Source organism: Cervus canadensis, chromosome 19, assembly GCF_019320065.1.
Source record: "Cervus canadensis isolate Bull #8, Minnesota chromosome 19, ASM1932006v1, whole genome shotgun sequence".
In the NCBI taxonomy this organism is placed as follows: Eukaryota; Metazoa; Chordata; class Mammalia; order Artiodactyla; family Cervidae; genus Cervus; species Cervus canadensis.
In genome coordinates, this window is record NC_057404.1 from 9,241,006 (window position 1) to 9,268,594 (window position 27,589).

The following is a 27,589-nucleotide window of genomic DNA, read 5'->3' on the forward strand; positions in this document are numbered from 1 at the left end:
ATCCATATAAGAATAGCAACAAGATAAAGAAAAATTGGTTTGAAAGCGTTTAAAACTAAACTTTATATAAATGTGTGTGTGCATAGAGTCTAATAAAAATACATCATGGTAACTTAAAACCTGGCAGTGTTTAAGATATGGAAACTGTTGAGTTGAAATAAATTAATAGAACACTGGAAACAAGCTCATCAAATTTGCACAATGGGAGCAGAAGAATCTGAAAGGTAGAGGCCCATTTGGGTGATGAAAGCCAAACGCCAAGGACAGTTCCTTACAAACAAAAATATTCTGATTAGCTTCAGGGGAGGAGGAGAAAAGAACCAGGTACCACAGGTAGGAAAGCCAAACAGCCCTTAGCAGATGGAGGCACAGGACTCCCTAACTGCCCCCCGGTAACTCCTGGTCTAAGGACAAGGCAGACCTCTCTCATCATTTCTGTCAGTGGATTGCCATCCACAAGTGTCCAGTTCTCTGGAACACCACCACGTGAGACATTGCTCTGAGCCCACAACCAGGTTGCCTTTCTCAAAGATAAGAAACAGTCTGCAAAGCCCACGCTGTGAAGAGGGGCTCTGAGAACTGTGGGAAGAACGCAATCTGAAGACAGCTGCAAGAAATCATCCCTGACTTCATCAACAAATACAACTGTCCTTCAAGAGCCTTGCCATTTCCTTTAGGAAGCGCAAGATATGGGTGTGCTGTTGACCCTCACTTAAATTCAAAGTCTATTTCCCCAGTATAACCAATTAGGCAGTGTAGCGGAGAGCGGTCAACTTATTCTTACTGTGTGAAGGGGTGTGGGTGGGGTGGAGGAGCTTGCTCTCCGTGTTGAGTGCAGCTGAGTGTGTGAGTCCTTCTCCTGCCCTAATCTTAATCCTGCCTCTAGGATCTTAAGTCTAACTAGTCCAACCATTGCTTTAAATGAGTGTTTTACACTCTGTTGAAAGTGAAGTCGCTCAGTCGTGTCTGATTACACTCTGTTGAGCATGAAGCTAAACACCCTCTGAGCACATTGTTTATGGCAGGAAACAAGGTTTATTCACTGCTGCTGCTAAGTCACGTCAGTCGAGTCCGACTCTGTGCGACCCCATAGACGGCAGCCCACCAGGCTCCCCCGTCCCTGGGATTCTCCAGGCAAGAACACTGGAGTGGGTTGCCATTTCCTTCTCCAGTGCATGAAAGTGAAAAGTCAAAGTGAAGTCGCTCAGTCATGTCGGACTCCCAGCGACCCCATGGACTGTAGCCCACCAGGCTCCTCCGTCCATGGGGTTTCCCAGGTAAGAGTACTGGAGTGGGGTGCCATTGCCTTCGCCAGGTTTATTCACTGGACAGTTCAATAAAAGCCAAGCTACTCCCAGATACAGTGAACGCTAGAGGAGACTTTGTTGCAGTATAAAGAATTCCAGACTCTGAGTTAGCACAATCCATGGGTTCTAGTTTTGGCCCTCTGAATAATTTAGGGTTATATGATTTTAGCTAGGCTGTTAACCTCTCTGGGCCTTAGTTTCCTCATTTGTGTAATGGAGATAGTGAACTAAATGACTTCTAAGGCCCTTTTTGGATCTTCCATTCTGGAATGACTGTGGACTGTGTGTTCACAAGGAGTAATCATGTTGGGATAGAATAGAATGATTGAGAGTTTTCAGGAGATAATTAGGGTGGTTTGCTCATTTTCTACAAAATCTGGTTTCTCAGCTGCAAAAAATCCAGCGGAGAGATTGCAAATGACTGGTAATCTCTGCCTCACAGATAACCACTGCTAGGAATTTTTTCTTCTGGATATTATACGTGTTAATTATAACTGTTACTATTGCCATGTTAGGTGCCAAATATAATCATTACTAATTATATTAAAATGGAACATTAAATACATGTTTCTTTAACAAACTTCAAAAAATTTAAGATTAAATCTTGGACATCTTTCCATGTCATCACATATACATCTCATTTTTTTTTTTTAATCAACACAGAGTACTGCATTGTATCTGCACGTTGTAGTTCATTTAACCAGCATATATTGACAACAGATACACCATTCTTTGTGATCATAAACAATAGTGCAACAAAATTCCTTTGTATGCCCTGTCCAAATATTCAGTCTTGACACCTCCTCCCTCACTTTCCATTTCCAATCCATCACCATGTCCTGGTGGTTTCACCTAATATCTCAGGAACCCACACACTTCTCTCCACTGAATTCTCTCCACTTTATTCAAGTGGAGATTCAACAATGTCTCACATAACAGCCCCTCACTTGGGGCTAGTCTCCTCTAGCCCCATGTCTTCCTTCTAGCTTCCTAACTTGCAACCAGAGATGCAAAACTTATTTCCCAGTTTACAACCTTCAGTAGCTTCTCTCTGTTCCTAAGATAAAGACCACTGCCTTGTAATGGTTTTACTGTCGATACTGCACTTTGAGGTCAGCATATAGTCTGGAATTTGTACGTGCTTTACCCGCACCCTAGGATGTAGATTAAATTAGTATGTAGAGTAAATTAGTTAGTCAGTCAGGATGACACACTTCTGCAATGGTTAGTAAGGATGTTATCAGATGCTTATAATTCAGAGATGGTTTCTACAAGCTGTTTCTTTATCTGCCATCAACACAAAGGACTTGACTAATTAGCAAATAGCTGTTTGAAGTTATTTTTTCTTGGTGAAGTCAGTGTTGTACAGGATGTGTGGGCAGGCCAGCAACAGTGTTGAGGTATCCCGACTCTTGCATCAAATGGTACCTGATAGTGATTCAGTATCTGTCCTTCCCAGCGGTTCCCAGGACATGCTGTGAATACTGCCTTGTCTAGTTCTTGCTGCTTAATTAAACCCTTAGGTTAGCTGAACCCTGTCCCTACAGGAGTGTTCCGTTTGCCTCTAATGAACTTTCCATGAAAGATCTAATTGGAGAAACAAAAGGAACAGAAAGGGGAATCCAGATTACAAACAGGCTGCATGACTGTTTCAACTCTTGCTTACAAGTCAGTATTACAATGTGAGCTAGACTGAGCCTGATATTTGCTTTGGGATCAGGTATGAGGCTATGGGGAAGGAGACTTGTACCCTCAGCCACCTCTAAATATTGAAGGTCTCAACATCCACACCCAAAAATCCTAAATAAGATCTTAAATAAGGGTCGGATTGACTGAGGTCAGATTATAGTATGTAACCTAAAAGACCCTGCATAATTTACCTTCTGCCACCTCTCCTGGTCCTCCTCCTGCTCAGGAGACTTCCGGAACACCGTACCTTGGGGGATGTCTGAGCCTACAGCCTGCCTTTGCACCTGAGGACCCACTTTGCCCGATCAGATCCCTCTTACCCTTCCCAGCTTGGCAGGACAGGCTTTCCTCAGAGAAGCCATTCTGGCCTCTCAGGCCAGGTCATGCCCCGCCACCCTCACAGAGCCCAGGGCAGCTCTCCCCGAGTTCCCTAAGGGAATGGATGACGATGTGTCCTTATGCTAACTACACTGAGCCCTACAAGTACGGCCTCCAGGCCTGTGTTAATCACCTTTGTATTCCCACTGTCTGGCACAGTCTCTATGGACATTTGTTCAATAAAGAGCATTTAGATTTTAGGCCCCACAAGCATCAGTATTTTTTTTTAAAGTTTTTATGGAACTAGGTTCGCTAAATGAAGTGAGCCTTCCATAATGAAAATACTTAACAGTATTAAAAAAAAAAAATCCAACCAAACTCACAAAGTGAAGGGTGAAGGATATATAAAATACAAAGGTGAAGCAATGACCCTCTCTTTTAAATACTACCCAGGCCAACTTAATTCTGTTGAAAACCCTTCATGGACAGGAGGGCCAGAAGAAAGCCACCTTCTTGCTCACTCACTCTGCATATTTCACAGTTTCCTTTCCTTCCAACATTTACAGCAGGATCATTTCAGTATGCAAATAAGTTCTGCTTTCTCAGAGAACTCCATTTTTACTTTGTTTCCACACATCAAGTCCTTGGCATTCTCCCTCCTTCCCACTAATATACACACGGAATACACTTCACCCCAAACTTCTGTACATGCTGAGGTTTGGGGAGGATTTAAAACTACCCCTGGACAGCTATTTAAGGAGATCATTTTATGATAAGGCAAGTTACGTATCTAGTTAGAAATTCCGGGGAAATCCCATGAGTTTCAGTTAGAAGTTTCCTGTTATTTCGTGTGGCCTTTGTCCAAGGTAAAGATGAGGTGAGCTGGGAGGAAAAGTGCATTGTTTGAACACCTGCCCTACCCAGACCCTTCCTTGCATCTTGTATTCCATGGCGCTGCTCTGGTCCTAAACTCTCATCTCCCTTTCGAGAAAACTGTGGGCCACAGAGATTGAGAATAAGGTTGATTAAGTGTTTACTAAATGCAGACAAATGCAGCTTTACAGATAAGGAAACGGGAACCCAGGGAGATTCCAGGCAGACTTGGGACCCAAACCTGATGGGAGTCCAGCCCTCACTCCTGTCTCTTCTGGGAGAGCCAGGCCTGACTCAAAGTGGGTCATGACCCGGTCTTCCTTGAGACTCACTTGTGAAGCACAGGTGACCCACTGGCTTAGTGAATGGAAGAAAGTACCTTGGCTTCTTTTGTTGTTAAGTCCTGTCCGACTCTTCTGTGACCCCATGGACTATATAGAGCCCACCAGGCTCCTCCGTCCATGGGATTTCCCAGGCAAGAATACTGGAGTGGGCAGCCATTTCCATCTCCAGGGGATCTTCCCAACCCAGGGATCAAGCCCGAGTCTCCTGCATGGCAGGTGGATCCTTTACCACTGAGCCACGTGGGAAGCCTAACACAGTTTAAGGGTTCCCAGAAACTAGACAGACAGTAAGCACCTGCAAACAGAGCGAGTAAAGACATCTGAAGGACCAAACATGCATGTGATGCAGTCATTTGTTACTAAGAGGATGATTCTGAGTCTCACCCAGTCACACCTGTCAGTGGAGCCCTTCAAGGCGCTGGAGCAGTGAATTCTGGAAATTTGTTTGGTTTACTTATTTTGCTTTTTGTATAATTAACTCTTACAGGACAACTTTCTGTCCAGGGTTGTAGTTTCAGTAATTCTTTTCCTCTGAAGCTACTTTAGCTTTAACTTTTTATTGATTTTTTGGACTAGATCCAGGTCACACAACTTTTGCCCCATTAAACCTTGATTGCAGGTACGGAATTATAAAAACAACCCTCCGGCTCTCTCAGTTTGTTGTGACTTCTTCACACCCTCTTTTGTTTCCAGGCTCTCTCCCCAGACCCACAATTTTCATTTCAACCTGGGCTTCAGCACCACAAAACACTTGCCTTTTAGTAGCTCAGACAGTAAAGAACCTGCCTCCAATGTAGGAGACTGGAGATTGATCACTGGGTCGGGAAGATCCCCTGGGGAAGGGAATGGCTACCCACTTCAGTATTCTTGCCTAGAGAATTCCAAGGACAGACCATGGGATCACAAAGAGTCAGACATGACTGAGCAACTAACACACTTTACCTTTGAAAGGAGAAAGCAAGCTCTGCATCAATAATAGAGACTGAACTTATTTTACAGAGCTGGGGGATCAGGCTTCCATCAGTGGTCTTCTGGGGCTGGAACTCAGCCTGGGTTGCAGTGACTCTCTGAAGCTTATATCACATCCGTTCCTAGAATACTTGGCTTCCTTCATCAAAACCAAATCCCAGTGAGGATCATAAAACGTGTCCCATCAAGTATAAAAGACAATGCACAGAAATTGTACTTAGCAAACTAAACTTAATTCAAATCATTTGAAATATAAAGCATGGTTTGTTGTTATTATAATTACCATATGAATTCAATGAAATAAGAAAATCAGGCCAGGGAGGAAATCAGGTTTTATGAGGTATTTTCAAGTTTCCATGAAATAGTTACTTGGAATCATCAATATAAACGTTCAAGCATCTCTCTGAGTTTGGCACAGTGTATATGGGAGGAAAAAGTAAACTGAAACTTAAAACTGGATAATTGGGATAATTTCTGCCAACGACCAAATATAAAACCTGCAGAGTACTTCAGTGGATAGAAGATTGGGCTTAGCATCAATAGAATGAGTTCAAACACTGGCTGGGTGACACCCCTAAATCTCTCTGTGAAAGTGGCATAATATTTAGGTTGGTGAAAAAGTAATTGTGGTTTCAGACCGTGAATTTTTAAATCATCATAATTAGGCTCAAACACACTTTTATTATTCAAAATAGGAACCATTACTATCAACACATTTTTGCCAATGAGAAATAAGTTTATTTGTCTAGTGAACCCTTGGAAAGCATTTTCTGCCTCCTGCTGATTAAGGAAGCATTTTCCCTGCAAAAAGTTGTTGAGATGCTTGAAAAAGTAGTAGGTCATTGATGACAGGTCAGGTGAAAATGGCAGATGAGGCAAAACTTCATAGCCCAATTTGTTCAACTTTTGAAGCACTGGTTGTGTGACTTATGGCCAGGGGTTGTCCTGGAGAAGAATTGGGCCCTTTCTGTTGATCAATGCCGGCTGCAAGCATTGTAGATCTCATCGATCCGCTGAGCATACTTCTCAGATGTAATGACTTCTCTGGGATTCAGAAAGCTGTAGTGGATCAGATGGACAGCAGTCCACCAAACAGCGATCATGATCTTTTTTTGGTGATCTTTTTTTAGCTTTGGGAAGTGTTTTGGAGCTTCTTCTTGGTCCAACCACTGAGCTGGTCATCGCTGGTTGTTGAAAAAATCCACTTTTCATCACATGCCACAATTCGATGGAGAAATGGTTCATTGTTGTTGTATAGAATAGAAGACAACACTTCAAAATGACGATTTTTAAAATTTTTGGTCAACTCATGAGGCACCCACTTCTTGAGCTTTTTCACCGTTCCAATTTGGTTTGAATGCCGAATGACTGTAGAATGGTAGACAGTGAGTTCCTCGGCAACTTCTTGTGTAGCTGTCAGAGGATCAGTTTCGATGACCCTCTCAACTGGTCATGTTAACTTCCAATGGCTGGCCACTGCACTCCTCATCTTCAAGGCTCTCGTCTCCTTTGCAAAACCTCTTGAACCACCACTGCACTGTACATTCATCAGCAATTCCTGGGCCAAATGCATTGTTGATACTATGAGTTGTCTTCGCTGCTTTTTGCAACCCATTCTGAACCCAAACAAGAAAATCACTTGAATTTGCTTTTTATCTAACATCATTTCCCTAGTCTAAAATAAATACAAGCAGCAAGTAATAAGTCATCAGCAAAATAATAATAAAAGAAGAAATGTGCATTAAAATGATGTATAACATAACCACATTTAAGAATGCACCAATATCAAACAGCAAAGTTCAATAATGCAAAACCGCAATTACTTTTGCACCAACCTAATAATTCTACCTATACAAATGTCACAGGACAGTGGGAAGGTCTAATAAACTCAAGAACTATATAAAGAACTGCTCCATTATAACTAATTGCCTGCCAAAAAATTTATCTCATTATATATACATACACACACACACGAAATTTACATGGGCATGCTGATTTGGAACGTTAACATGTGAATTGCCTCTTAGTGAAAGAGATGGGAATACCAGACCACCTGACCTGCCTCTTGAGAAACGTGTATGCAGGTCAGGAAGCAACAGTTAGAACTGGACATGGAACAACAGACTGGTTCCAAATAGGAAAAGGAGTACGTCAAGGCTGTATATTGTCACTCTGCTTATTTAACTTATATGCAGAGTACATCATGAGAAAAGCTGGGCTGGAAGAAGCACATGCTGGAATCAAGATTGCTGGGAGAAATATCAATAACCTCAGATATGCAGATGACACCACCCTTATGGCAGAAAGTGAAGAGGAACTAAAAAACCTCTTGATGAAAGTGAAAGAGGAGAGTGAAAAAGTTGGCTTAAAGCTCAACATTCAGAAAACTAAGATCATGGCGTCGGGTCCCATCACTTCATGGGAAATAGATGGGGAAACAGTGGAAACAGTGTCAGACTTTATTTTTTGGGGCTCCAAAATCACTGCAGATGGTGATTGCAGCCATGAAATTAAAAGACGCTTACTCCTTGGAAGGAAAGTGATGACCAACCTAGATAGCATATTAAAAAGCAGAGACATTACTTTGCCAACAAAGGTCCACCTAGTCAAGGCTATGGTTTTTCCAGCGGTCATGTATGGATGTGAGAGTTGGACTGTGAAGAAAGCTGAGCGCTGAAGAATTGATGCTTTTGAACTGTGGTGTTGGAGAAGACTCTTGAGAGTCCCTTGGACTGCAAGGAGATCCAACCAGTCCATCCTAAAGGAGATTAGTCCTGGGTGTTCATTGGGAGGACTGATGCTGAAGCTGAAACTCCAATACTTTGGCCACCTCATGCGAAGAGCTGACTCATTTGAAAAGACCCTGATGCTGGGAGAGATTGGGGGCAGGAGGAGAAGGGGACAACAGAGGATGAGATGGCTGGATGGCATCACCTACTCGATGGGCATGAGTTTGAGTAAACTCCAGGAGCTGGTGATGGACAGGGAGGCCTGGCGTGCTGCGATTCATGGAGTCGCAAAGAGTTGGACACGACTGAGCGACTGAACTGAACTGAACTGACTGAAAAGTTCAAAAACTGCTACAATTCAAAGGAATGGGGAAAGTTGCCTGAAAACAAACAAAAACCTGAAACCTTCATTACCACCAAAAAGCATCTTCTTTTTCAATAGTAAAGAATGCAAAGATAACACCCCAACCTAAAGTTTGGGATGCACAATTCAGAACCTGGCAGTCTAGAACCATCTTCACTTCTTCTCTTTCTTTCCTTAGAATCCAACTTGGCAACAAGTGTCATGGGATGAGCTTTGAAAGGCCTTTCAGGTTGGACAGTTCTTCTATTTCCGCCATCCCTGCTTCGGTCTGAGCCCTCCCCTCAGCACCCTCACAATGGGGTTCAGGACTTCCAGGCTCTCTGGGCCATCCTTAGTGCTGCCAGATCAGCCTTCCTAAAAAGCAGAATTCCTCAGGATCCACAGAGATTCCATTCATCTCATCCTGTTTCCCTCTGCTCCAAAAACATTCCCCTCCTCTAGTCTAGGAATTCCTTCACCTGCCCAGATGCCAGCCTCAGGGCCTTTTGCTCTTGCTGTTCTCTCTGCCTAGAATGTCCTTCCCCCAGCCCACCTTATCACAAATCACTCTCCCGTGGTCCCTTTAGTGTAGAGCTTCTCAGATTTTACCATACTTATGATTCGTCTGAACATCTTGTTAAAATGTAGATTCTGATTCAACAGATTTCAGGTTGGGGACAAGACTGCAGTTCTAACCACCTCCCAGCCAGTGTTGCTGGGCTATGGACCCCACTTTGAGGAGCAAACCTATCGACTCAGTGGGAAAAAAAGGGCGGAGGGGGTAGTTCTTGGAGACAAACGGACATGGATTTGAATGCAATCTTTATCAGGCAAATATCTCCATCTGTATAGGGGGAATATTACCCATTTTATGGAAGTGATAGGAGGATCTTTTGACTATAAATAGATACCAGCCTTTCCAAATCTCTTTTACTTGGCTCCCCTAACCTTATCATCTTGTTCCTTACTACGCTTCTCTGATGATCCAGTTTATTTCTCTTTACTCTGGATCCTGTGTGTTGTGGTTAGTTGCTCAGCTGTGTCCAACTCTTTTCGACCCCCTGGACTGTAGCCCTCTGTAGGCTCCTCGGGCCGTGGAGATTCTCCAGGCAAGAATACTGAAGTGTGTTGCTATGCCCTTCTCCAGGGAATCTTCCCAACCCTGGGATGGAACCCAGGTCTCCTCTATTGCAGGCAGATTCTTTACCATCTGAGCCACCAGGGAAGCCCGCTCTGGATCTTACCTGACTTTATTTCTTTTAGCACATAAATCAGGAAAAAGGAATTCTTAAAGTTAAGTTTTGTTCTTACAAACTTTGAGCTTATGAAACTTAATACCATCCTCCCCTGCAGCAGAGCGGCGAGTGGCACATCGAAGTTCCCCTGCTGATTCTCTCACTCACTAGCTGCATCCCCTGCTGAACGCAAACTAACACGTCTGGGTTTCAATTACTTCACCTGTAAAACTCTGCCTTTACCCCCTGTGTTGTTGTGAGAGTTAGGGAAGTTACATGAAGTACTCGGCCAATGCAGCAGACTGCAAAAGTGGCCACAACACTCTATCCGCCCCTGAATTCATGTCATTCTCTAATGATTCTGCAGGTCTTCCCATCAAAAGGTAAAGAGTCTGTTTCTTCATAAAGTAAATTGGAGGAGAAGCAGTTTGTGTCCATTTCAGCCTAGACTTCAAGGAGCCCTGCTCCCACACTCCTGCTGTCACCCACGCTGAGCCAACATGTCACCAAGCGCAGGGCAGCCTGCCATGTGACAGGAAGCAGGAGGCCCAGCTGCCCCAAAGGACTCAACCAGCAGTCAGCGAACACCCAGGGGCAGAGCCACCCTGGTGACTGCAGACACATAAGGGCATGGGCAAGACCCATAGATTCACCAGGTCCAGCCTGCTAATCCACAAAGTCGTAAACTAAATGCATGGTGGTTGTTTTAAGCCATTATGTGTTGGGGTGTCTGTGATGCAGCAATACATAACTGATACTGTATATATAAGTAATTTCTCCATAAATAGTGGCTATTACAATATTTGGGGGCTTCCCTGGTGGCTCAGTGGTAAAGAATCCACCTGCTAACGCAGGAGATGTGAGTTCCATCCCTGGGTCAGGAAGATCTCCTGGAGAAGGAAATGGCAGCCCACGCCAGTATTCTTGCCTGGGAAACCCCATGGACGGAGGAGCCTGGTGGGGCTGCAGTCCACGGGGTCACGAAAAAGAGTGAGACACAACTTAGAGACTAAACAACAACAGTATTTGGCAGGAAAAAGACACATCAAAAAAAATGAATTTTCCATACTGCTAAAATTTCTATTTCTGGGTCAGTATTTAGGAAGATGGCTGAGCTGGACACGAGGGTTCATCGATTCTGGTTCCAGTAGCTTTTCCAGTTGGCAGTCATACAACCTTGGAAACATCATTTAACTTATTTGAGCCTCAGTTTCCTTATCTGTAAGGTAAGGTGGCTAGACCAAATGACTTTTACTTTTTTGTTTAGCTCTTAAAAGGACTGAGGATCCATTTTTACAAAATGGAACACTTATTTCCTTGCCAACAGATAGTTCTGAACCCAACTTTGCTTTCTTGTAGACTTTAGGGTTTAATCACAGATAACCCTTCCTGTATTTCCATCACTGTTCAGCATTTGGCTGTGACTGAGTTTCACACTTATTCTAACAGTCATGCTCTGGATCTAGAAGGTGGCCCTCCTTGCTGTGGATCAGGAACCCAGATAGGCAAGCTCATTAGGAATCAAAAGATGAAAAATGCCATGCAATTTCTAGAGAGAATCTAAGTAAGTGGCTCTTAACTCTTTGCAGGTGCAGGTGGACTTGTTTTACTAATTTCTAGGTTGCAGTAAATATTTTGGAAGACTGAGTTGTGCAGTGTGATCACCAGCCAAGGAAGATACTATTTTATAGCCATAAAGTACAAATCAAATCTGCATTTATTGCATATAAATGACCCAAGATACAAAATCAGTTATCAAATGGGGGGAGAAAGACTTAACACCAAAATTTTAAAAGTTTTAAAATTCTCTCATGTAGCAATAGACTCCAGGCTTCCCTGGGGCTTCCCTTGTGGCTCAGCTGGTAAAGAATCTGCCTGCAATGTGGGAGACTGGGGTTAGATCCCTGGATTGGGAAGATCCCCTGGAGAAGGAAAAGGCTACCCACTCCAGTATTCTGGCTTGGAGATTTTCATGGACTGTATAGTCCACGGGGTCGCAAAGAGTCGGACACAACTGAGCAACTTTCACTTTCACTGGTGACTCAGATGGTGTAGAATCTGCCTGCAACGCAGGAGACCTGGGTTCGATCCCTGGGTTGGGAATATCCCCTGGAGAAGGAAATAGCAACCCACTGCAGTATTCTTGCCTGGAGAATTTCAGAGATTGACTCTGGAACTAACAAGTAAACTGCAAATACATCCAAATACAAGTTGTATTAAAGAGTTATACATGTGGCAGTGACTAGGGTGGTTTTTCTTTTCTAACAGGCATTCAGAGCCTCTAACATACCACTAGTACATGCTCTAACACCGCCCTTAGCAAATATAACACAGTCTTCCCTGTGATATGCAGCAGGCCATAATGTGGCCAACTTAGAAGGAAAAAAAAAAAAAAAGACTGTTCTGCCCACTTCCATTATGCTACATAGTCAAAAGTCAGGGTATTTATTCCTGGGAGGAATTAAGCTAAATCAGGAAATGTGTGTACAATATGAGAGCAACCGGTTATCTTAATTTTGCCTTCAGATAGTTCTTTAGTCGCTAAGTTGTATCTGATTCTTTGCAATACCCTGAACTATAGCCCACCAGGTTCCTCTGTCCATGGGATTTCACAGGCAAGAATACTGGAGTGGGTTGCCATTTCCTTCTCCAGGGGATCTTACTGAACCAGGGACCAAACCCACGTCTTCTGCATTAGCAGGCAAAATTCTTTACCGCTGAGCCACCAGGGAAGTCCCTATATGTATAGTTAAGTCTACATAAAGAAGCACAAAGTTGTTGAAAGTGTGAAAAAAAAAAATTGGCTCATTCTGTATCAAAAACTTTCTTTTGTGACAGAAAGGAACTAGGTGGGGCCCCAGGGTAGCTCCATTCAGTAGGGAGAACATTGCAATGGGAAGTGGCTTCTGCTTATGTACCTGGAACACATGTATTTTGAAATGACATGTAAACTAACTTCAGAGACTTAAGTCACCTGATATTTTTTGAGTTAATATCTTAAATACCTTTACCCAAGTATCTTTTAAATCAATTCACCCTCTCCTCTGGTGGGATTTTTCTCAGCACCCACTTTGCTTGTATCTTCCCCATTTCATTCTCACTGCAGTGGAAGTGAACTTTCTCAAATACAGATCTGCTCTGCTTAAAATCCTCTAATGGCTTCTCTGAAGACTGTAAGACCCCTGAAGGCAAAAACTGTATTCTGAGTACCTGGCCGAGTGTCTACAAATATGCTGTCTCCAAGACCAGGTTGGGGTTTCATTCAAGAGCTGCTTGTGCATGGAGTTTTACTGCCCTTGGGAAAATTTGAGACATGATACTCTTTGCCTTACGTTAATACTGTTCACTGCAGCTCAGAAGACTCTTCGAAGATGCTTGATAACACTGAGTCAGTATTTGAGGTATTTAAGTCTTTGCTTGAGGATACACATTTACCTGATGGGTGTGTTGCAAGCATACTTTAGGGTAGGGTCATTTTGGTGATATGTGTTCCTTTTGAAGAGTCTAATCTCTGTGGGACCATGATTTTCTCAGATTAGAAAGGGGAGAGTAGATAGAAGATTTCATTTTCATTTTATTTTCTTAAATAGCATCCAGGTGATAACCAGACTATAAGACTGTAACAGGGTGACCCATCTGATTGGCAGATGGGTGACAGCTCAGGTCTGCCCCAGGATGAATCTATTAATTCCTCTTTTCTAGATACCCAGTAAGTCTATCTGCCACCAATAATTAAAATGTGTGCTGTATATGTGTTCTAAGTCACTTCAGTCGTGTCCAACTCTTTGCTATCCCATGGACTGTAGCCCACCAGGCTCCTCTGTCCATGGAATTCTCCAGGCAAGAACACTGGAGTGGGCTGCCATGCCCTTCTCCAGGGGGTCTTCCCAACCCAGGGATCAAACCCATGTCTCTTATGTCTCCTGCATCGGCAAGTGGGTTTTTTACCACTAGCGCCAGCTGCGAAGCCCAGTAATCAATATAATACCCCCAAAAAGAAAGAAAGAGAGAAAAAAATGGGCAGGAGCTAGGCTCTGTTTTCTGAAGAGCCGAAAAGAGTTCAAGATTCTGAGTTATTAAAAAAAAAAACTGTAAACTAGGGGAATCTGACAGTCCAGGTGGAGGAAAGTCAGCTACCAAGAATTGGTATTTAACTATTTGGAAATTGAAGTCCATTCCTGGAAGCACAATCAATGGGCTCCCGGGGCACAAGGGCAGAGCAGTTCCTGGCGCAAGGAGGGTAGTCCCTGCTCTGCCCTTGGGCAGATGCTGGATTCGGGCCAGAGCGTAGTCGGGTTGTTTCCAGGTTCAGACAGGGCCTAGGTGAGACGTTAGAGGGACTGTTCCATTCCTAGGCTAATGAACATATTTAGTTGATAGCAAGCTACCGTTTTGTTTTAAATTCCAGATATGTAAAAGCTCTTTAGAATCTAGCTAAGACTGGTCAACTTAATCTGTAGATGTCAGTACACATCTAAATCTTCAGAACCTTTGAGGACCAGACCCTAGGGTCAGATGCCACGAGACAGGTGCTTATTGCATATTTGCTGACTCAAAGAACAAGATCATGATGGGCACAGAGTGAGCCAAGAAGAAAAAGAAGCAGAACCCTGCCTCTGTCAATGTCTGCTCCATTTCACCTCTGTGATCAAGGCAGTTTCCTAGAACTAACTTCACACTTTAGCGAAATACAAACTACCCCAGAACTCTACTTGACCTTCAGAGCCTTGTAATTGTTTCAGTGATCTGCCTCCTTACTGTTAGGATGTCCCAGAGACCTGAGCACTTAGCCTTATTAGACTTTAACATGTCTCCTTAAAACAGCGTGAACTTGAGGATTCAGTGGGGGAGTAACTGCCAAATAACAGAATCTACTCTCTTTAAAAGAAGCGACAACTTTCCACTTCTTCCTCATTCAACTCTCAAACGTTTCTTAAATAGCTTGTTTACAACCACCCAGTAACATACACACGCCATGGTGAGAAGTGCCATCAGCAAGTCTCTCTGATATTGACAGAAAGAAAATAAGCATCCTATTCTTCAATAATTTGAACCACCTCATGTATCACTGACTTCCTCTAAATTCACTGGGCAAACATCTATACCACAATGGAAAATAAACTGTGCTAAATTACTAAAGGGGAGTTTTTGTTTTGTTTTTAAGGTTAATTGCAATGCTTGAGGGGGAAAAAAATGATTTTTGTCTTATATCATTGGAAAATTCGTTCAGTGGTGGTTGGTGAAAATCTCACCTCATCTGGACTGCCAAGGTCACTGAGACCCAAATAACTAACCGGGGAGATATTTGCCTAATTATCAAATATTCAGCAAACCATGTGTAACCATTTAACCGTTTGTACCTGGGACCCGCCTTCAACAGGCGTTGCTTCCTAGCACTGCCCCGCTCTCTTCCCCCCCTACTCATCGCCACCCGGGGCGCCAGCACCCCTGAAGGAGCAAAATCCTGGGACTCAAGGACATTTCAAAGAAACAGCGGCGGTCACCGTCCCTTCCCGTTTTCCTTAAAAAAACAAAACAAACAAAAAAACACTCAGATGCTTAAAAATGGGGGAAGGAGGAGGTTCTTAGAAATAGTGGGAAATCTTTTGCAGTTTTTCCAATCCAAGTTCTCAGGCACTCTTGAAAGTTCATTAATTAGAGATTTAAACACAAAAGTGTTTCGCACACCAATTAGCTGCCAAGCTTTGTAAGCTGTCTTGGTCTTCAGTTTGCGGGAGTTAGTAAAAGTCCCCCCACCTCACCCCATTCTGCATTTTGCCTCTCAGAGCCTTTTCTTGAATGACCTGACCTTTCCAAAGCAATCAAACTGAGAATTGCCACACTCCCACCCCCCACTTTTTTCCTCGTGGCGAAAGGAAATAAAGACGTAAAACTGCCGGGCGAGCGAAGTGGGGGCAATTAAGCCACAGAGCCGAGCTCCGCGGAAGTCAGTCTCCGGTGCTGCTAGCGGCGCGGCGGGGAGCGCGGGGCGGGAGATGGTCCCTACCTGGGGCGGCGGCGGCGGCGGGGTCCCGGCGCCCATGGCTTCGCCGGCCTCGGGCGGCCGCGCTGGGAAACGCCGGCGGCTCCGAGCCGCCCGGACCCGCGGCGCTCGCAGCGGCCGCCCCGGCGCCGTCATTGGGCCGGCGCGTCACGTGGCCCGGCCGGCGGGCGAGCCTCCAGGGCCCGCGTAACCCTTTACCTGCGCTGCCCGCGCCGAGCCCGGCCGCCGACACCCCTCACCCCCGCCCCGGAACCCGGGCTGGCCTGCGGGGCGCACCCAGGCAGAAAATCCCGGAGCTCGGCTTCTGATCGCGGACACTCAGGCTGCGCGCCAGCCGCCCGCTCGCTCGGGGAAACTTTTTGGTGCCTACTTTACCGTCAAGCTGCGGGGAGAGGGGAGCTTCCTAAGATGCGGGACGTAAGTGGAGAGATACATCAGTGCACTCCCGGGCAAATTGATGTATCCCCGCTTCTTCCCGTGAACGTGTCGTTTGGTTTCCTCCCGCGTTCTGGCAAGAGCCGCCTAAACCTGGCGTGCGCGCTATCGCCTGCCTTTAAGGGATACATATTCTGGGAAAGAGCGCAGACGCTACCAGGATGAGAATTCCCGGGGAAGTTGCATGGCCTCGCCGGCACCCTGGAGACCGCGGAGGGGGTTCAGCGAAGTCATGCTCCCCCCGCCCCCCACCTTCCCTCCCTGTTCCTGGGGGTGTTGGAACCTCGGCTGCCACACTCCGTCTACCATCCTGAGCTCCACGCCTGAGCCTGTGGCCATCCATACACTTAAGGTGGGTTGATTTAGTACTTAAGTGTTGGAGATTCTTTTCACCTGTGCTCCAAAGTGCGTCGGTGTTGGCCTTAACAGGGAAATGTGTTAAGCAAGGGCGCCACCTAGCTTGTCCTTTTCTCTCTTTTCCCTTCGTTCGTTCATTCAGAGAGCGTCAGCATGAAACGGTATGCTGGAGAAGCAACAAGGCAGAATACCATTTAAAGATGTCACGCCAGTGATTCCAGCGCTATTTCCATGACAACGTTTGTCACACGTTATGGGGAAAACTCCTTTTTTGAATCGCTCCACTTATGTAGTGGCTGCATGCTTTAAAATGACGGATTATTAGGGATGTTACATGCTGTTTGGGGCTTCCCAGGTGGCGCTAGTGGTGAAGAGCCTGCGTGCCAATGGCAGGAGACACAGGAGATACTGGTTCCATCCCTGGGCTGGGAAGTTCCCCTGGAGGAGGAAATGGCAACCCACCCCAGTATTCTCCCCTGGAGAATCCCATGGACAGAGGAGCCTGGCAAGCTACAGTCCATGGGATCGAAAAGAGTCAGACCCGACTGAAAGGACTTAACCCAGGTGCATGCTGTTTTACATTACTTTCTGATAAAACCCTTTGTCCCCGTAAAGAACCATCTTATCCAATTTCTAACCCATGCTTGAACATGTTCACAGGATAATGGTAAGTTTTAGTTGGCTATTTTGACCAAAAAGACTTGGGTGTTTCTCTTGGGTTTTAAAGTATGTTTCCCAGACTAGCAGAATCGGCATCATCTGGGGGAATTTAGTAAAACTGCAGATTCTTGGGCTCCATCCTAGACATATGGATGCAGAAATAATGGGGTCAGGGAGGGTGAGAAAATATGTGTTTTAACAAATGAGGCACCACTGCCCTGAGTCTGCTCAAGCTGCTGGCTAGGTTACCCTCATCTATTAAAGGCTGGGATTCTATAAACCATAGGTAGTGACGTTAACCTCAAGTTACCAGTTTATCATGTTGATACCAGCTTGTCATGTTGATACACTGACCCAAACCCTCTGATGTGTCCGTACAATGTGTAATCTGTAGTTAATGCAGATGACATGGAATGCCAAATGGAGCTCAGAGGGGCCCATCATAAAAAAATACAGAAGAAAACCTATGGTTTCTTCATGCATGTGGGAATGAAACACCATGATTCACTTGTTTTTTAAGGTGTGTGTATGTTTTCATTGGCATATAAATTGTTCTCTGATGATAGGTCATGGAAGCTAAGAAAGCTGTTGGGTTGGTCAAAAAGTTCATTCGGGTTTCCTGTAACAGCGTGCAGAACCTAAACAAACTTTTTGGCCAACCCAATAATTTGAGTGGATATAAATCTTTTTTATTGGAGGATAATTGCTTTACAGTGTTATGGTGGTTCAGTCGTAATTGTGCATATATTCCCTCCCTCTTGAGCCTTCCTCCCCTCTTCCCATCCACCGCTCTGGGTTCTCACAGGGCACCGGGCTGGGGTCCCTGTGTTACACAGCAGCTTCCCACTGGTTATCCATTTTACACATGCTAGTGTATATGTCAGTGCTACTTTCTCAGTTTGTCCTATCCTCTCCTTCCCCCACTCTGTCCACAAGTCAGTTCTCTACATCTGTGTCTCCATTCTTTCCCTTCAAATATTTGTCAACATAGCTCTAAACAAAAGAAGAGGCAAATTTTTAAAAAAGTTATAGTATTGGCTTTGGAGAAGGCAATGGCAACCCACTCCAGTGCTCTTGCCTGGAAACTCCCATGGATGGAGGAGCCTGGTAGGCTGCAGTCCATGGGGTTGCGAAGAGTCGGACATGACTGAGCGACTTCACTTTCACTTTTCACTCTCAGGCATTGGAGAAGGAAATGGCAACCCACTCCAGTGTTCTTGCCTGGAGAATTCCAGGGACGGGGGAGCCTGGTGGGCTGCCGCCTGTGGGGTCGCACAGAGTCGGACACGACTGAAGCGACTTAGCAGCAGCAGCAGCAGCAGCAGTATTGGCTTTGGAGAAGGGAATGGCAACCTACTCCAGTATTCTTGCCTGGAGAATTTCATGGACAGAAGAACTTGAAGGGCTACAGTTCATGGGGTCGAAAAAGTGTCCAACATGACTGAGTGACTAACACTGGTGGCTCAGTGGCAAAGAATCTGCCTGCAATGAAGGAGACTCCGGCAATGCAGGAGATATGGGTTCGATCCCTGGGTTGGGAAGATCCCTTGGAGAAGGAAATGGCAACCTCTCCAGTATTCTTTCCTGGGAAATCCCATGGACAGAAAAGCCTGGAAGGCTATAGTCCGTGGGGTCGAAAAGAATCTAACATGACTGAAGTAACTTAACATAGCATAGTATTGGCTTTTGTTATAATCAGGCAAGTGCCATACTAAGCATTTTAGACTTTTGAGAAAGAGATTACTGGTTAGATTCTATATTTTTAGCTCAGTTTTCTCCATTGGATAGATAGTATATTTCCAATTGCCTGCATGGATGTCTTAACCTTTAAACTCTCTTGGTCCAACTTTATTATTTCCCTCATTTTCATCTCCTAACCTATTCATTTTACATTTGTAACTCTACTCTTCACTCAGTTTTGGTTGGAACTGGAATTGGAATTCTCTTTCTTTTTCATCACCAACCTCTATCGCTGTTTTCTCTATCAGTGATGTCCTGAAGTCACTCCTCTTAGCAAGTTCACTGCCACTGCCCTAAGATCAAGTTCTTATGCTTTCTATATCAGACCTTTGCAACAGTCTCTTTACTGGTCTCTCAGCTTATGGTCTCTCTCATCATTCATCCAGCTGACATACTATTGCCCCAGGCATTCTAAAATACCATTTCAACCAGACTATGCCCCTTCTCAAAAACTTTTTAATGATTCCCTATAGGTTATCATGGGCTTCCCCAGTGGCTCAGTGAGAAAGAATCCACCTACAATGCAGGAGCCACAGGAGACGTGGGTTTGATTCCTGGGTGGGGAAGATCCCCTGGAGGAGGACATGGCAATCCACTCCAGTATTCTTGCCTGTAGAATCCCATGGACAGAGGAGCCTGGCGGGCTACAGTCCACAGGGTCACAAAAAGTCAGACACAACTGAAGTGACTGAGCACACATTGGTTACCAAATAAAGTTTAAAATCCCCACGTAGCATTGAAAGTTATCCAGGTACTTTGGAGATGCTTTGGCTCTCCCTGATTTTGCTCAGGCAGCTTCCTCCACCTGAAGTGTCTTCCTGACATTCTGACAGCCAAGTGCTGCTTCAAGGCCCTGCTCCGTCGCCTCCTCTTGGCCATCCTTTTTGATTCCCAGGTGGATTTATTTGTTCCTCTGCAGTGTATCCTTAGCTTTCATGTTCATTAACAACTTTTTTTTTTTTTAATCATAGTCTGTCTTATATGTAATTTAGTTGCACCTCCCTTAGCCTCTGGAGGGCAGAGGTGTGCATGACTATTTTTAAATCATCCTGGGCATAACATAATATCTTGGACATAGCAAGTACAGTGTTTGTTGTATTCGTGCTCCTAGGAGGGAAGATATTTGCATAAACAACAAACTTCATGTATATTAAATGGTTTTATGCAAATAATAATGATCCACTCCTCTACATTTTCTCTGAGAACTGAACTTCATGTACTACACATAGTACTAGCTTCCTGTTTTCCTAATAAGACTGAAATCAAAGGAAGTACAACCTATTTTACTCAACTTTGTCATCCTGGCAAAATGCATACCCAGGTGAATATTTGCTGAATGAATGCCTCAACTATTGTGGCTATGGTTATACCTGAAAATTCTGGGAGTTTGCCAAGACCTCCAGTAAACTTCAGAGCCTAGTCTGGTCTCTAATCAGAAAATTAGAGAATATTCTTCTAGGTGTAAGTGTCTGCTAGATACTCAATGCTTTATTTTTATGTGCTGTGAGAAGCCAACAAAAAGAAATTGATGATGTATTGAAATCCTGTTCAGTGATGCCCTCTGGACCTCTGTTTTTAGGTTTCTTCATCTGTACCTTTGGAATGTTTCCCGTGCCTACTTCATACAGCTGTTGTGAAGATTACACGGCTTAGAACATGCAAAGCTCCAAAAAGTGTCTCATGTACAGTAAGCACTCAGTAAGCATGAACAATTATTATTATTATTATTGAGGATATCAAACTGCACCTGCAAAGTTGGGGGATAAAAACAAATGCCATGCAAATCTAAGTAGTTTATCCTTTATTCATACAAACAATACATACACAAGACTATACCTTTTTTGAAGACTGCAGTAATTTTCTAGTGTAACAACTCTGTAACAAAATTTAACTAAATGTAACATTTATGAAAATATAAATCTCTGATTGGGTAATTCTTCCCAACAATACAAAGTTTACATAAAAACATTCAATATGAGCTATCAGTTGCAAACAAATTAGGAAAAATCATTCAAGTCACTTGTTAAAACTCTATTAGCTGTTACATGGAACATTCACACTACATTGAATCCATCTAGGCATTTAATTCTTAGAAAGGTGTAGTATGGAGATCCAACTGATAAAGACAGGAATAAGAATGTGTTACCTCCAAAGAGCTAAAAAAAAGAAAAGAAAAGCATTGACTCATATAACCAACTACAGGTAATCTGTACGTGGGCTGAAACTTCTCTGGGCTACCAGCTCCCTGGTTGGTAGCTAGACCAGGAGGAACATGCTGGAAAAAAATCTTTTACTGGGGTGTTTCATATCTGAACCTCATCTCTGTATGCTTATGTGTCAAACTGCTTTCCAAGTGAAATACAGCTACATTGGATTCCCTGTGGGTTAGATCACTTGTTTCTGCCATTAGCATGAACAATTAGGATGTAGCTCTCCTTTTTTCTCACATTCCTCCCCCACATCTCTGTGAGGGCAATAGAGGAGCTATCACTACCTTTATTCTTGCAGTTTACAAAAACAATACGTTTGGGACGTTAAAGATCTGTCTATAGATGAGTTCAAGGCAGAGCTGGCTGAAAGTCAGTTCCTTGTTCATTTTTCTGTCTTCTCAAGACACCATGGTCTCTTTCAAACCAAACCACCACTGCTGATCACCGTTGGAAAGTCATCCAAGGACATGCCATGAGGGGGATATGGAAGGGAAAAAAATCATGTTCCCCTACTGGGATGTAATATTTTCTTTTAGACAGGAGAAGTAGTCTTTAAAAAACATTGAATACCAATTTCATAGCTTCTGCTTTGAAACGGCTAAGACTATAAAAGACTCCAGAGAATCCTCAGGCAGAAAGGATGTTGGATAAAGAAGGATACATACAGTGTATAGAAGTAAGAAAGTGCTTACAAACAGGACAGTAAAGAGCCTTTGGACACCCTTAAGATTTATGCAGTATTTTAGCACGAAGACAGGCATATTCAGTTTGTCCCAGAGTATTTGGTCAGCTATCTGCGTTTTACACAGGAAAGAAGAAGAACAAGAGTAAGTAAGGCAAATGTCGTCAGTATTCCACAGATGGCATGTCGAGAAAGCTTTCCTTCTCATAAGATTCATTGCAGGGATTTAGGAAATAATTTATGCTTCCACACAACCAACTTCTATAGCACAGCCTTTTGTTGGTACAGTGATAGAAATGAACAGGTGTTTTGACCATATGTATAATACCCTTTCTGTCACGTTTTTACACCCAGCACAAACAGGCAATTCAAAATGACACGAAAAGATTGTGGTTTCATATTAAATGTGTTCCTTTGCAGCCCAGAAAATAGTTTAAAAATTGTGTGTTCCATGATACAGAAACCCTCGCATGCAGTTGTAATGAAGACTGACTCTGTGTGTTCAGTAGCCCTGTAATAGCGGTAGGCAGCTCTGGCCCCAGCCCAGTCTGTGGCCTCATACTTGGCATCCTTTCTCTTGGGAAACTGGGTACCTCTGGGCGTTTTTGTTACATTATTTTGCACCTTTAGACCTTCCATCTGCAGACTGGATTGACACAGTTGTCAGGATCGTTAAAAATGTAAAGAGAGATTAAGGCTGTGTTTAGTTATCCACAATCATTTGAAGTCCAACAGCAATTTGTGTTCACAATTTCAACCTATTGCTGTTGGACTAACTCCAGTCCAGATGGTCTGCGTGTAGCTCCAACCTCTCTCATCTGGACAATAGGATGAGAGAAGCTGCTTCTTCCAGTCCAGTTAATTTAAACACTACTCTCTACCTTTCAGCTGATATAGCCGTGTAAGTATGATTTCTAGAAATTCTCTCAAGAATTTCCTTCTCATAAGATAAGCTTGGATAAGCTTTGTCAAAAAGACCAACTTTACAAATAATTTCACATTTCTGTACATTTCATGTGTGTGTGTGAGTTGCTCAGTCGTGTCTGACTCTTTGTGACCTCATGGACTGTAGCCTGCCAGGCTCCTCTGTCCATGGAATTCTCTAGGCAAGAATACTGGAGTGGGTTGCCATTCCCTTCTCCAGAGGATTGTCTCAATGTGTGAGAAGGGCAATAGTTAACACTGGAACTCCAGCATCTTTCCTGTCTTTTTTTTTTCTTTCCTGTCTTTTAAGAACGAATGTGTATCATTTGGGATACAGAAGGTAATTTGTTTTCCTCTTATGTGTGTACCATGTAGTTCTGCTAAGCAGGACAAACATGGTGTTAGTTGTCGGGGGCGTAGCTGTGGCCCCTGGATTCCAGGGCCGAGCATACCCGCTCATAGCAGGGGTTGTGTTTCTTGGAGGGTGTTGACTCATTGGGTTCCGAGGAGTCACTCACGGTGATGGGACTGTCTCTTGCAAAAACCTCAGTGGACTCTCTCCATAGACAATCCACAGACACTTTAAAACAGTAACTGTTACACTTTGGCCTGGATGTCTGTGTTGCGTTGTTGAAAATCTGTCTGCTGTTTGAAGTGGCGATTTTAATTTTCAGTGCAGCATCCACCCGGTCCACCACGGTGTAGATCCCTATGCTGCCGTCGTCAAAGCCCACGATGATGTTCAGGTGCCTCTGGGAGAGGGCAAGGAAAGTTGGTGTTTTGTAAAGGGAACAAGCACCGATATTTTTGCCATCGGCCAGTCTCATGACAATCAAACTGGATATCGCACCATTTTCATCCTCTTCTTCCCCGTTTCGGAAACAGATGTATACCAGGTAGCGACCATCTCGAGACAGCCGCTGCCTCCAGATGACCCCAGAGGCATGCACCACCCGTAATTTGCCGCTGTGTAAATCCAGCACGTTGATATTCTCATCTCCCCTGGAAATAATGCCTAGCTTTCCATTGGGGGAGATTTCAAAATCCTCTAGGTTTTGCAGGAAGTTGTTTGGAAGTTGCACGCGGCGGCAGATCACTTCTTCTGTCAGACTCCAGATATTAACCGTCTCGGCCGACGTGATAAACACGATGATATCTGGGCAGTCGGGAATCAACTTAAAATTCACAATGGTGGTGCCGTCTTCGCAGCAGAACTTCTTGGTGATGCTTCCTGTCCAAAGACTGACCGCCAGCACCTTGCTTTTGGTCATGCCCACCACGAAGGTGTTTGCAGAGGTGATGAAGGCGTTCTGCAGACTGGTCAGGATGTTGCATACCCTGTGGCCCGTGGCCAGTCTCCAAACCCTGGAGGCATTTTCCTCACAGAGAGAGACCACAAACTGGTCATTGTGTGTAATCAGCAGCTGGGAGATTCTCTGCCCGTTAATTCGAAAGAGGTTTTCACCGCTGCTGGTGTGCCAGACATACTGGCTGCTCTTATCATCTGACGTCACCATGACGTCCCCAGAGGACGTCAGCACACAGTGTTCAACTGTCCCTTCATGCTTAAACACTGCTTCAAGGAACCCGCTGCTGAAGTTCCACTTGTGAACACAATCCGAGCCATCGAGGGAGTAAATGATCTCCCCGCGAGCCGGTAACACCAGACTTTGGATGGGTTTTCCAGTCTTATCTATGTTGGACATAGCTGTGATTATATCTATGTCCCAGATGGAAAGAACACCACTGGTGGATAAAGACAGCAGCATGTTGTGGTGACTGGATTTCACCAGCTTGACTATGGTACCTGAGATTTCCTGCAAGCTCGCCATACACTGCCCCGTGTCCCGCCTCCAGAAGAACACGGCCGAGGTGTTCTCCATGGTCGCGATGATGCAGTCTCCGTTCTTGGACAGCACAGCTGATATGAAGCGTTCATTGTGCTTTGCTCTGAACTTTTCCGCCACCTTCCACAGGCCAGTGTCTAAGAGCTCGATGCTGAGGGCCTTACAGATGAGAACTGCACTTTGGTCCTCTGAAAGCTCAATGCTGACCACTTCACTGTCCTCCCTGCGGCAGTCAAAGTCATCAGTCAGCTGGGGGTTGGAGATGTCCTCTGTGTTCCAAACAGAAAGGCTACCCTCACTGTCTACCATTACCATTTCCTGAGCTGTGTCCAAGATAAGAAGGAACTTCACAAACCCACCTGAAAATTCAGATGTCACCGTACATAACTTTTCTCCACTCCCGAGATGAAAGACGGTGGTGGTGTTCAGATACTGTCCGCAGAAGGCGTACACGCCGTCTAGTGAGCACTGGACGCAGGTCACTTCGTACCAGCAGTGGAACTGGTAAAGGGGCCATCCATAGAGCAGATCAATGACAGTGACATCTTTGCTGGCTTCGAGCCAGGCCAGGGCATGTTTGACGGACAGTGTAAATCCGTTGATGTAGGTGGAGCCGCTTCCATGCCTGGTCCCTTTGATTTCTACTTCAGACAGGAGGCAAGAATTTACATTGTCGTAAACCAGCAGGGTGTTATTGGTTGTTGCCACCACGAGATACTTTTCATCATTGCTGAGTTTCATGCCCAGGATGACAGACTGGGCTGTTGTGATTTGCCTGAGGAGTTGACGTGTTTCCACATCCCAAGTGCTGATGGAACCATTTTCTAAAGCCGTGAGGACCGTACTGGGGTTACAGGTGGGCAGAATCTCGGTGACGTGCAGGTGACTAGATGACAAGGGAAGTCGCTCTGGGCTGTAGGTCACATCCATGGATGAGTGTAATGGCACAATGGAGCAGTATTTGGGCCCGTCTTTGTCACATTCTAAGAGGAGGTGTCTAAGTTTGGGCAGGGAGCTCAAAACGGGCAGCAGCCTCTGCTGAAGCTCTGCAGAGAGGGAGCCGGGGAACGCAACGACCTTGGTTTTGATGCTGCGGAGGGTGCTCGCCAGGAACTTCAGCTCCTTCTCCTGCGAGTAGTTGTAGGCCAGCTCAATGTCCGCAAGCACTTTGTCGAACTGGCCAATTTTGATCATGGTGTAAAGCCAGCTGAAGTTCATGATGATGCCGTAGAGCAGGTCGTCAGTCTTCCCACACCTTGTCAGGTGGTACAAAAGCTCACACATTTTCCGATGGTTGACAAAAAAGATGTCAGGCTCCAGTGGATTGCACTGGAAGACCCAGGGCTGGTCAGGGGCCTGCCTGTCGAAGGAAGCCTGCTCCAGGAAGTGCCTCTCCTCCTCCAGCAGGCTTCTGCTCTCCAGGTCGAGGCAGCCGTTCAGGTAGGGGTCTTCCAGGCAGAAAGCTTTCCTCCTGCCCCCTGACCAGACTCCCAGGAAGTAGTCTGCCAGAATGGTGTGCATTTCATGCAGGTCGCTCTTGTCCTGCAGATACAGCTTCTGGGCTATGAGCTGCAGGTGTCTGTTGGCCCAGACCAGCAGGGTGACGTTCTTCACGTGTCTCTCGATTAGGCATCCACTGAGGCCCTCCTTGAGCTTTGCGATGTACAGATAAGGTACCCTCAGGGGGTTGCTGGGCCTGGTGCTCTCGTTGAGCTCGTTCATCACGCTGTTGTCCAGGGCCAGCACGTCCTCCAGCTCCATCTCACTCAAACCCATTTTGGCCATGGTGATGTAACCCAGAGCCCGGGAGACGAGTTTCTGCCCACACTTTCGCTCCAGGGACCAGAAGAGCTGCTCTATGCTTTCGTGCACGGTGACGCAGAGGGAGGACTCGTCGACGTCTCTGTGAGATCGCCAGCGTCTCACCTCCCTGAAGGTCAGGTTCACAAACATGGGCAGCGTGCACTTGGAGAAGGCGTTGTTCACGTAAATCTGCTGGCCCGACGTGACCTTCCTTTTGACCCGCAGCAGCTGGTGTTTGAGCACCTGGCTGCACATCTTCCTGTCCCGGGGAATCAGCTCGATATAGTTGTCTTCTTCGTGGATAAGGCACCTCAGTTTCTGCAGGATCCCATGTTTGTTGGGCAGCGTGGACAGGATGATCCGGACGAAGCGGGGAAGGTGCACGGGAAGCCACCAGAGCTTCCGGGCCTCGTCGCTTTCCGAGAGCTGCTCCAGGGCATCGAATATGACCACGAGAGGCCTCTGCAGTGAAGACTCATTCAAAAGGTTTATGAATAAGTCACGGAGGTCATGGATCTTCTTAGGGTAGCTCTGGACCAGGCACCGGTAGTTCACGGCCAACTGTTCACAAACACTTAGAAGGAGAGACTTAAGATCAGTACTCAAGTCTGTGGTTCCTAGAAACCTCACAACTACAACTGGGTCAGATTCTGGTCCTGTGTCTTCCTGTAGCCAGCCATAAGCCTAAAACACAAAGGTGGCATTTAGAATGGAGATTTATATATTCACATGGTCATGTGCAACAACACTTCCTCTCTGCAGAGATCAGCCTTCTGGGAACCCCAACCAGGCCAGAAAGTAACCTGGACCCAGGAGATAGAAAGGCCTGAGATGGTCAGAGAGCTGTCACAAAGCGCGTGCACTAAAGTCTATAGGTGAAATGCTCAGGATCACCCCACTAAAGGTAATAAAACAGTGGGAACAGTAGCAGCCAACCACAAGGCAGCATTGAGCTTGTATCCTAGAAGTTATAAAGCATTTCACCAACGTAAATCTGAATGTCTAGTATGCTTGGCTCCCCATCACTGAATTTCCAGTTCTTGGCACAGTTGCTGCACATGGTAGGTGCTTGGTAAAAATTCGTTAATGAACAGATTAAGTAATGACCTACACATTGTGC

General features: G+C 45.1%; 3 protein-coding genes across 8 annotated transcripts in view; 1 reads left to right on the plus strand and 2 right to left on the minus strand.

The window, feature by feature from the left end:
- The window catches only part of C19H4orf19 (chromosome 19 C4orf19 homolog), a 79,057-nt gene extending 62,747 nt beyond the window's left edge, over positions 1–16,310 (minus strand). The window contains exon 1 of one of the 4 annotated variants that reach the window (XM_043438732.1): positions 16,187–16,310. The gene's annotated coding sequence lies outside the window, so the exon portion shown is untranslated. Of the gene's footprint in view, positions 1–15,793; positions 15,936–16,186 lie in introns of those variants that run through there. The other 3 variants (XM_043438730.1, XM_043438728.1, XM_043438731.1) reach the window with 3 other exon arrangements.
- The window catches only part of LOC122422015, a 72,752-nt gene extending 56,341 nt beyond the window's left edge, over positions 1–16,411 (plus strand). Inside the window, exon 6 of the mRNA XM_043438188.1 lies at positions 15,794–16,411. Coding sequence (XP_043294123.1) covers positions 15,794–16,411 — 618 coding nt within the window. The remainder of the gene's footprint in view (positions 1–15,793) is intronic.
- Positions 16,412–21,537: 5,126 nt separating this feature from the next.
- Positions 21,538–27,589, minus strand: part of NWD2 (NACHT and WD repeat domain containing 2) — a 216,176-nt gene continuing 210,124 nt past the window's right edge. For all 3 annotated transcript variants that reach the window (XM_043438725.1, XM_043438726.1, XM_043438727.1), the window contains one exon: positions 21,538–27,153. In XM_043438725.1, the coding sequence (XP_043294660.1) occupies positions 23,221–27,153 (3,933 nt within the window). In that variant the 3' untranslated portion in view covers positions 21,538–23,220. The remainder of the gene's footprint in view (positions 27,154–27,589) is intronic.